Source organism: Panicum virgatum, chromosome 2K (genome assembly GCF_016808335.1).
Source record: "Panicum virgatum strain AP13 chromosome 2K, P.virgatum_v5, whole genome shotgun sequence".
Classification (NCBI taxonomy): Eukaryota; Viridiplantae; Streptophyta; class Magnoliopsida; order Poales; family Poaceae; genus Panicum; species Panicum virgatum.
This window is the reverse complement of record NC_053137.1, coordinates 45,647,436-45,658,173: the sequence shown is the minus strand read 5'-3', so window position 1 is coordinate 45,658,173 and position 10,738 is coordinate 45,647,436. Positions and strand designations below refer to the sequence as shown.

At 47.5% G+C, this 10,738-nt stretch overlaps 1 protein-coding gene across 1 annotated transcript; it reads left to right on the top strand.

Moving 5' to 3' along the window:
• The first annotated feature begins 6,502 nt into the window (after positions 1 to 6,502).
• On the top strand, positions 6,503 to 10,415 carry LOC120695709 (WAT1-related protein At4g28040-like). Its single transcript, XM_039978928.1, has 6 exons — positions 6,503 to 6,764; positions 6,885 to 6,959; positions 7,055 to 7,171; positions 9,238 to 9,625; positions 9,745 to 9,896; positions 10,011 to 10,415. Exons 1-6 carry the CDS (start codon positions 6,577 to 6,579, stop codon positions 10,210 to 10,212), a joined length of 1,122 nt encoding a protein of 373 aa, XP_039834862.1. The 5' UTR covers positions 6,503 to 6,576; the 3' UTR covers positions 10,213 to 10,415.
• The last annotated feature ends 323 nt before the right edge of the window (positions 10,416 to 10,738 follow it).

Genomic DNA, 10,738 nt, shown 5'->3' with positions numbered 1-10,738 from the left:
CGTCTGCGTCTGCCCTCATGTAGTCTGCCTTCAAAATGGTACGAGTCGTCAATGCACATACGTATCAATATAAGTACGGAAAGAATCAATATTTATGTACTCACACTGAACTGTAGAAGCCACCTCTTTGTCGGTCCGTGTGCGTGGTTCGCAGGCAAGGGCCGGTACGGCAACGCTAGCTCGTTGCGCTGAACCCCGGCGAACCGAGCCAAAAGGTCGTCGCGCCACGAGAGTCCCACGTCCTCTGTACCCACAGCTCGTCCAGCACACGGCAAGCCTAGAAGCATCGCCACGTCCTGAAGAGTAGGGGTCATCTCACCAACCGGGAGGTGAAACGTGTGCGTCTCCGGATGCCAACGGTCGAGAAGTGCCGCGAGGAGGGACATGTCGAACTGGAACCGTGGAGCCCTGTCCCTAGGTCGACATGCAGGGTCGGCCATATCTCCCTCCACAAGTCGCGCAATCGGGAGAAGACCTGAAGCGCGTAACCTGCATCGCGAAAATGAAAATCAAGTTAGAACAAACGGTTAAGGAAACAACTAAAATATGTGACAAATGTATTCCGTACCTAGGAACCCAGCGACGGTGTATCGGCATCGTTGACATGGGCACACGAGCCCGAAACGTCCCTAAGCTGATGCCACGGACCGGTGGCGCTTGTCGACGAGAGCATCTAGCAACTCAGGGGTAGCTCCTTCCTCGTGCGTCATACCTGTATAATGAGATTTATTACAAATAATTTTAGAACATAAATAACAATATTAAACATAATAACATTAACGTAAAAAAATACTAAATAAAATTTCAGAACATAAATTAAGTAATACAACAAATTTTTAATAAAATACTAAATAAAACATAACGTAATAAACTTATAAATGATGCACAACAAATTACATATTATATAACTTCAAATTCCAATTACAGCAATAAAGTTGAACATATATTTGGGGCACATATTACAACAAATATTCGTACGCCAAGATGAAATCAGTTTACGACATATTAATTCTTAATATTACATAATTTAACATCGAACATGATTGAATAGCGAATGACACAAATGACAATCGTACTCGATCAAATAAGGCCATCGTTGTTAGGACGGCGGCCACGACGACCCGTTGCCTGCGGTGCCGGATTTGGAGCAGCTTCAGATGGGCTCGCTCCATCTGTGCGGCCACCATAACTCAATGCCGTACAATACTTGTACGTATGACCCGTCTCATGGCACTTCGAGCAGAGGCGGACATCTCGACCAGCCTCCGAGCGATCCATGTTATTTCTAATGCGTTTCTTCTTGCGTCGGCCCACCCCTTGAAACATTTCTGGATCTGGATCTGGATCTGGAATGTAAGTTGCATTGTGTTCAGGATCAGTTATGAAGTCTCCAAGGATGCGAAACCCATATATCTCGTGCCTCCAAGTCATCCAAATAGTTTCCTTCATGAAGTAATTTGAGACATACATACGAGCCTGTAGTCCACCAGCTTCAAAACAGGCAGCAATGACATGTGTGCACGGCAGGTGCAGCAGCTTTGGCTTATGACATGAGCAAATACAAGCATCAGGACGGAGAACACACTCCTGCACATGCTTCTCATGCCGTCCCCCCATTCGGCCTTTGAACCTACACATCACCTCGTACCGACGTTCCATAGAGCCAACTGGAGTCACCCGATGTAAACGGGCCTTTTTGAAAGCTTCCTCCATATGCTCCGTAACCTTGTATCCGTAAACTTTGCGATTATCGAGCATATCTTTCTGTGCCACAGCGTAACGGTCCCTGAAGTACTCGCAAGTGCGATACAAGAAGAACTCCACGATCCCAACAAGTGGCAATGATCTTACACCACGCAGCACCCAATTGTATACCTCGGCTAGGGTCGTAGTCATTAAACCGTACCTAGCACCTCCTTCATCAAACAGTAAAGCCCATTTCTCTTTTGGTTCGTGCTCAATCCACTCAGAGAATGTCTTAATTGCCTTTCTCCTTTTGCGCCTGACATTCGGACCGTCCAAGCCCACATCTTCAAGCGAGACCTGGTCGTCGTCCTCTGTATTGACAGATCTCTTCGCTAGCTCCACCGTTTGCTTTTTTGTTAGCTCATCAAATTTTTTCCATAGGAAATTGAATTTCCTTTCCTGATTCTGGCTGCATAACCGCTTGAATAGCTTCATAAGGATTTTGTTCTTGAACTGGGTATGAAAGTTTGCCCCCATATACCTCATGCACCACCTACTCTTTAGGTCCGGCCAAAGTGCAGTCCTACTACGCTCAGTAGAACCATTCTGTATGTCATCAATTGCTTGTAATATACCCTTGTGCCGATCATGAATCAAACACACGTTCTCTACATCTTTAACAATCATCTGCTTCACCCTCTGCAAAAACCAATACCAAGTATCCCCTGATTCTTTCTCCACAAAGGCAATTGCCAAAGGCAACAATTGTCTGTTACCATCAGCTGCAACAGCTGTGAGGATTGTGTCTTTATACCTTCCTGTCAAAAATGTCCCATCTATACAAATGACTGGCCGGCAGTGCGGAAACGCCTCAATGCAAGCGCCCAAGGCCAAGAACGACCGTTGGAGTACCTACTTTCCAGGCTTCTGGGCACATGGATACGTTTTCAAGTCGTAGTAGCTATCAGGATTTCTAAGACATATAGTGTGCAGCAATGCCGGTATATTGTGATACGAAGCTTCATACGTTCCCCACCTCATCTGCAGCGCTTTCTGTTTCGCTCTGTAAGCTTTGTTGTAGCTAATTTTATATTTAAATTCCTCCTCAACAGCACAAATGATTGACTTAGGTTCATAACTAGGATTGTCCACGATCAAAGGGTACATGTAGTTAGCTATGAAACCTGCACTGAGGTTGCGGTGCTGTGGTTCTAATTGCTCAAGCAGGCATGTGTGCTCCACAATTTTTTTAACCTCCCAGAAATCCTGCCACTTGCCCATAGAAGCATACACCCTGAAAGGACATTCGCTTCTCACACAACGCACGTCATATGTTCTCGGACTGCTCTTGAGAACTTTGAACTGTCTTTGCAAAGAGAGAGTCGACCAATGTTTTATAGCTTCCTTCATGTTGTCACTGTTAGCATACATCGAACCGATGCATACCTCATTTTGCCTGTACTCCCAAGACACCGCTTCACCTTCATTTACACTTAATTTTGAAAATTCATAACCGGACCAATTGTGTGGGACATGATAATCTTCGTCGTCATCATCATCATCATCATCCGAGTAGTCATCATTCATTGTATTGTGCTGTTCTTCACTCTCCCTCTGAAACTCTTCAACTATCTCTGGAATGTTTTCCCCTTCATCAGCCTGACCAGTTGCTTGACGAGGTTCGTGTGCAGCATGTGTATCATCTTCTAAAATCTCAACTTCACCATCTTCTTCATGAGATTCATGCATCGTCTCAGTTTCTTCGGAAACTATATCTCCCTGGCCTTCATGATCCCCGCCCGCTTGAGTTCTAAAACTAATCTTCTCGAATGCTTGAACAAACAACACAAGCGGTAAACCTCGGCTACTACTTATATTGACATAGTTCCTCCAGTTTTGCGTCCCTTCAAGCGGCAATAGCTCCCAAAATACTGGTTCCCTTCGACTAACCACTGCCATGACAGAGATCTCATGTTCATCTCGACTAAAGCCGAAAGCTTTAAATAGCCAATTGGATATTGAAATCCAAGTCCTCTCTCTAGCTCGGGGTATTTTTTTGTGATCGAGCTAAACTCTGACAAATCTACCCCTTCGGGACCATATCTAACTTCTCCAGACCTATAGAACACTTGAAAATACAAATCATCTGACATGCCTGTCAATATTTACGACAATAATTACTCATCCTTAGAATTTAATCAATGCTAAAAAATAATTCTGCTATTCTTACATATATCTTAATTATTTCTTTACAATTTTTAGTACTGACAATAATTTCTATTTTTCTGTAATATAATATTAATTAATATTATTTTTTATGCGACAAATATGTCTGTTTGAATTCATTAATATTTTCAATTGTATTCGTATGTAAACTAATATTTTTAATTACATGTTCTACGATTTTATATCGTAATAATTCCTACATATAAACTAATATTTCTACATATAAAAAAATAATTTCTACACATCAAACTATACTCAAATAATTACACGCTAAAAACTATTTCTACACATAAAACTATATTCAAAAACACTAATATTACTAATTTTAATCTAAAAACTATTATTAATAAAATTAAAATTGTACCTGGAGCGGGCGGCGGCGTCGCGGGCGGAGCGCTGCGAGCGCCGGCGCGCGTGCGGGAGCCGCGCGGGGGGCGGGCGGGCGGCGGCGCGGCTGGAGCGGGCAGAGCGCTGCGGCGGCGCGGGCGGGCGGCGTGGCGGGCGGAGCGGGCGGGCGGCGGCGCTGGGGGAGCGGGGCGTGCGTGGTTTTAAGGGACGGACCTTACCGCCGGTTCAACTGGCGGTAGGTGCTTACCGCCGGATGATCCGGCGGTAGGTTCCACCTACCGCCGGTTGAACCGGCGGTAAGGCTCGGCCCACCACGGCCCAGCGCGGACCCATCCTACCGCCAGTTCATCCGGCGGTAACAACCTTCCGCCGGATGAACCGGCGGCTGGGTGACATTTTTGAAAAAAAAAGACATATATTTTTGATAAATCAAATAAAAATAAAAAAAATTCCCGTGCAACAAGCCGACAACCCAACAGCAAGCCCGGTTTCTGGCGAATGACCCATCCATGGCCCGTGTCCCTTCCGTGGATCCACTCAACCGAAAGACGAGCCGTGCCACAGTCCACTCCGGTTCTCGGAACAGTCGGCGGATTCAGACTTCAGAGTTTCGGACAAACAACAACATGCAATACTCTACGTCGACCCAACCCTGTAGGTTTAATCTCCGTCCTCCCCAAGCAGGCAAACCAATGAGCCGTTACGTCATCGCACGTGCCCGATGGGGACGCGACGGAAACCGCCGGCAATTATTGGTGCTCGACCCGCCGGAGCCGGTGGCGCTGCTGGTCCCCGAATACTACGAGCCATTGAGCCCACGGACGAACGGACGGACCTCTCATCGGCGGGCCGTGGGCGGCAGCGCGTTCATGGCCCCGGCCGGGCCCACCGGTTGCAAATATCCTGGGCCCTCATCGTTTGGAGGCCACACACGCTGCTTGGTGCTTGCGCGAGCGATCCGATCTGGGCTACTCGTACACGCCTACACGCGGCTGTCATCATCAGATGATCGACCCACCGGACAAAGTAGTCAGGTTAGGCTTTCTGGAAGTGTCCCATGGCCTTGTTCGGCTGGGTGGTTTGAGCTTGCCGCTGGGCTGGTCAGCCGTTCGGCGGGGGCGGGAGCTGGGGTTGGAGCTCACGTACACCATGCAAATGGTTAGGACCCATGTACACTACTTAGGCTGCTCATGTGAAGGTGCGTTTGATAGTTGATATAAATTGAAAATAGAATAATTCCATGAATGGCTACTTGCCCAATAACGTCCCAAGTCTTTCAAAGTAAAAAGAACAGAATATAAATAGATTGAATGTAGCATGAGTCTTGGAAATTCATAAATTTTTTCACAAATAATTGGATACAGAATGACACCATAGCAAGTTATTTTTAGCTCTTGAATGGATTTACAACCTTCTAGTTGAGAACTTCTCCATTTAAAGGAATCTAGATGTCCAAATATTTGTTTAAATTTCAGTGCAACATATTTGGCAAAAAAGCTCATTTTGCTGAGAAAAAAGAGTGGGGGAGGGGGGGGGGGGGGTCCCTCCTGCCAGCCCGACAAATTTGATTAATTTAATTATGAGATGCGATTTCCAGTTCTAGTTTAAAGCGACTCTAATTATTAGTGCCACTAGGCATGGGTGTCTCTTTTGAGAAACCGAAATCGACACTGATGAGGGTTTCGAACTGATATTAAAGGGGGTTTATGGTGTCAAGAATAATACTGTGTCCTAGCTAGTACACTGTTCCGAAGAGGCTTTTAAGGCCAATCTCAGTGGGAGTGTCATCAACACAGTTATCTAAATTGGAATATTAAGAACTATGCCAGTAGAGTGTCATGGTGATGACACTCCTCTCACATTTCATGATACTTTTCTTTTCTCATACTATTGGTATATGTTAACAAATTTAATATTTATGATACTCTTATGACACTCCCGCTGAGATTGGCCTAACCACAGAGCACACGTTGAGGTTATGAACACCAGTTCACTATCATTCCCAAGTTCCATAAGTTTGCTAGCTAGGTACCATGTGAGCACATGTCCCTGTCGAAACTTTTGCGATGTGCAACCAATTAACCGCAGATCCTTATGATAGCAGACACGTCCGAAAGTATGGTACCCCTGTGAGAGCACATGAAGGAGCCTCCCTGTGGGCTAAAACAACCACCGTCGCCTACTCGCCTTCTCTTTCTTTGTGTGCCAATGTGCCACTCGCCCCCCATGCTATATATATATAAGCCGCCTGCGTAGGCCCTTCAGCACCGTGTGCCAGCCAGATCGGGCCACCATCGAGCGAAACCAGCCAGCACCATGGCCGCTGTCGCCATGGAGGAGTACAAGCCGGTGGCGGCCATGGTGGTGACGCAGTGCATCTACGCGGCGCTGGCGCTGTGGTCCAAGGCGGCGTTCACCGGCGGCATGAGCCCCATGGTCTTCGTCGTCTACAGGCAGGCCGTGGCCACCGCCGTCCTCGTCCCCGTCGTCGTCGCGGCCAACAGGTCCGTACGGTGCATTTCTTTGCTAGCTGTGTACCAAAAGGAACCAATTCTGATAATTATCAGTGCATTTCCACTGATAATTCTGATCGTCGTCGGTCGTGACCGCGGATCGATCTGCAGGAAGAAGATGAAGGAGATGACGACGGGCCTTGGAGTGGTAGGCTTGGCGTTGGTCTTCGTCGCGTCTCTTGTCGGGTATGCAAACACCAGTGCTGCTAACGCTTCGAAGATATAGTAGCAGTCACATATATAGTAACTTCGTTTTGCTGTATCCATGTGACTGACGACAGGGCGACGATGAACCAGTGCTTCTACTACCAAGGGGTTCATCTGGGCTCCTCGTCGATGGCAACGGCCATGACCAACTTAATTCCAGCCATCACCTTCGTCATGGCTGCATCAGTCGGGTGAGTACCAGGAAGAGAATCCCGTTTCAGCGCACTACTCCTTCTGTTTTTATTTACATATTGTATTAGATTTGTTCTAAATTAAATTTGGCAAATTTTGATCAAATTTATAAAAATAATAATAACATTTTCAATACCAAATTTGTTTTATTGGATCCACCCTAAAATATATGTTGATATTGTATATGTTAGATAGTATACTTGCTAATATATTTTCTATATACTTGGTCAAAGTTGGTCAAATTTGACTTAGGACAAATCCAATACAATATGTAAATAAAAAAGAAAGGAGCAGCATAAACAAGTACTCACCAATGGCGGCTGATAGTGCTAGCTAGTGGCACTGTTTCTCACTTTCTGTGTTCCACTTGTCGGCATACTGCAATTATTTGGCTGCATACGTGGCTGCACGTACGCCTGCACCTGTGGAGCTACAGGCGCGCTGGTGCCCAGACCAACACGCCACCTCATCACTCAATAATGCAAACTTTTTTTTTTTGCCGCGACCATCGTCGCCACCACATGAACAACACATGATGCTGCCTGCCGTGGTAGCGAATCAGATCACTCCCTTTCTTCAAGGGATAGATCAAGATCTCAGGCCACCTTTTGATCAACTGCTCCCTCTGTTCCAAATTATAATTCATTTGACTTTTTAACTCTAAGTTTGACCACTTGTTCTATTCAAAAATTTATACAAAATATCACTTCTTTTTGTTATGCCTTACTTCATTAATAAAAATTCTTCAAAAATTACTTAAATTTGACTATGTTTGCACAAATTTTTTAAATTGAGCGAGTTGTCAAATTTGAAATTAAAAAGGTAAATTATAATTTGGAACAAAGGGGTACTGATCATTCCTGTGCAAGTGCTGTTCGTCCATGCGACCTAAATTCGAATAAGGACTAAATCCCCCCCTCCAAAAAATCATCAAAGAAATCTACAGGAGCTCGAAAGAGAGCTCTGGAAATTTTCAGTTGTGAACTCTGAACAGACCGGCAACGATGTAGTTCTCTCTCTTTTTTTTTTGTGAGGAAAAGAGATTTCCATTAACTAATTGGCTAAGTGATATCACTGGCACCAAATCCTCAACACAACTAGAACAATGGTTCCATACAAGGTCGACTCCCTAAGGACACATACGCCCCAAAGTAGCAAGAGCATGGGCCACTTTGTTACAATAGTTTCTAGGCACGAAGGTCACAACACTGGAAATAAAATTCTTACTTCTGCAGTGTGGAGTGAAGCTCGAGAAAAAATCAGGTCCCACAATAAAAAGTTAGCTTCGCTTCTCAACTGCTGCAATGTGCAGGCTTCACTCGCTAGCTTGTAATCATTATAAAAGTGCCATGTCTCCTGCTCAGCCAAGCAGTTGGAAGACAAAGCCAGTACACAACAACAATTCTTTAGGGAGTTGGCACCGGCGCAAGAACTTTTACTGCTCCTAATTTTTCTAGCGCGGGCATCGCATGTCACAGAAGTGATGCTAATTTGCTAATTTCTTCTCTCTCCATTTGAAGATCACTCTAGACCAACATTGTGGAGGGCTAGCTTCCTGGTGTAGTTCTTCAGTTCAAAGAAAGATGCCGCCACCTACCGATGACAGTCTGTACGAGTTATCCTTCGTATCTCTGTTATGCGAAGTCGAGTCCAAAACCAGACACGATGTCACAGACTCACAGGCGGCCTGGAGTTTCTTCATCCCATGCAGAACTAACACTTCCAGCTTGCTTCGCAGTTTTCAGTTAGGACAATAAAATGATTGTAGGTTCACGGACGCACTCTCGCATGCCATGTTAAATTATGTATGTAGGGACATTCACTAGCTCCCACCAGAGTATGCCACTCATGCAATACTATGGATCGTCTTCTTGTCAATCAGATCTATTTGTACGTCTCCGGTATCGTGACTTGGCGAGACTAGTATTATTATCTCGATTTGTCTGAAACTTTTTGTTTCTGACGAGGTCAAAATTCGGCCGGCAAACGTCAAGTTACTGCCACAGTGCCACTGTCAATCTGTCTTCTCTGAATCTCTGACGCCTATGTCTGATTCGCTCAACAGAATTGAGAAGGTGGAGGTGAGGAGGCCGAGGAGCCTGGCCAAAATATTCGGCACGGCCGTCTGCGTCGGCGGCGCCATGTCCATGGCTTTCTTCAAAGGCCCGAAGCTGCTGCACGGCGGCCTGCACGCGCTCCTCCACTGGCCGCCGTCGTCGGGCAGCCGGTGGGTGACGGGCGCGCTGTTCCTCGTCGGCAGCAGCTCCTGCTGGTCGCTCTGGCTCATCCTGCAGGTGCCCATCTGCAAGTCGTACGTGGAGCCCCTGGCGCTGTCGGCGTGGATGTGCCTCCTGTCCACGCTGCAGTCCGCGCTGCTCGTCTCCTTCCTCCAGCCGGACCCGGGCGCCTGGAGGATCCGCTCGCTCTTCGAGCTCGCCTGCTGCCTCTTCTCGGTACAGCAGCTAAGATGATGATTCCATTCGTTCCTCGCTCGCTCTCGGCCGTTGCCATGGAACCTTAGCTTGGAGGTGTGACGCCGCCGTGGCCGTGTGCGTGTGGTGGTGATTGGCAGGGCGTGTTCGGGTCAGGCGTGACGTTCTACCTGCAGTCGTGGTGCATCTCGGTGAGGGGCCCGCTCTACTCGGCCATGTTCAACCCGCTCTGCACCGTCATCACCACCGTGTTCGCGGCGATCGTTCTCCGGGAGGAGCTGCACGTCGGCAGGTCTGATGCTTGCTTGCTTTCAAGTTTATTTCAAGAGCTAGCTAGCCTGCAGGTTCATTTTTGTATGGGGCGGAGTTCTGACGACACATCTTTTCTGCTCTCTTAATTATTCAGCTTGTTGGGGGCCATCGCCGTCATCGCGGGGCTGTACGTCGTGCTGTGGGGCAAAGCGGGCGACGGAGGCAAGAGAGGGAGGGAGCCGGAGCACGCGGACGATTTGGAGAAGACGATGACCCGGTCGGATTCGATGCTCGACGCCGGGAACGGCATCGCCGAGCCGCTCCTGCCGGCGGACGGCGATCTAACGGACACGTAGATGGTTCTTTTTTTTTATGCAGTCGCTACCACCTAGCCCGTTTCAGAGCTCATCACGGCTGTGCAAGCCAGAGCCAGCGGTTTCCGGGCCATTTGTATCATTTGTGCAGTGCAGTGCACTCTCATTTTTGTCGCTAGCCTATTAACCCGTGCTCCGGCATAGACTAATTAAAAATAATATAAAATAAAACTTATAGCTAATAATTATAATTATCTATCGAGTTTAGAAAAAATAGCTGCTTACGCCGCTCCGGCCCCGCGTCGTCCTCCTCGGGCGACCCGGGCGGCACTCAGCGCCGCGCGGCTTCCCTCCCCCTCCCGCTCCCTCTGGCCTAGCCGCCACCAGAGCAAGTCGCCGGGAAGTCCCGCGCACAGCGAGGACGGCGGCGGCAAGGCTATCTCTCCGCGTTTCCACTCCTCCTCTCCACCATTTTCGGAGCTCCGCCAATGTTCGAGCGCGCAGCGTCGAGGCTCGCCTCGAGGCCAGATCCGAGGTCTCTTTGGGCGGATCCAGCGCCATCTTGGCC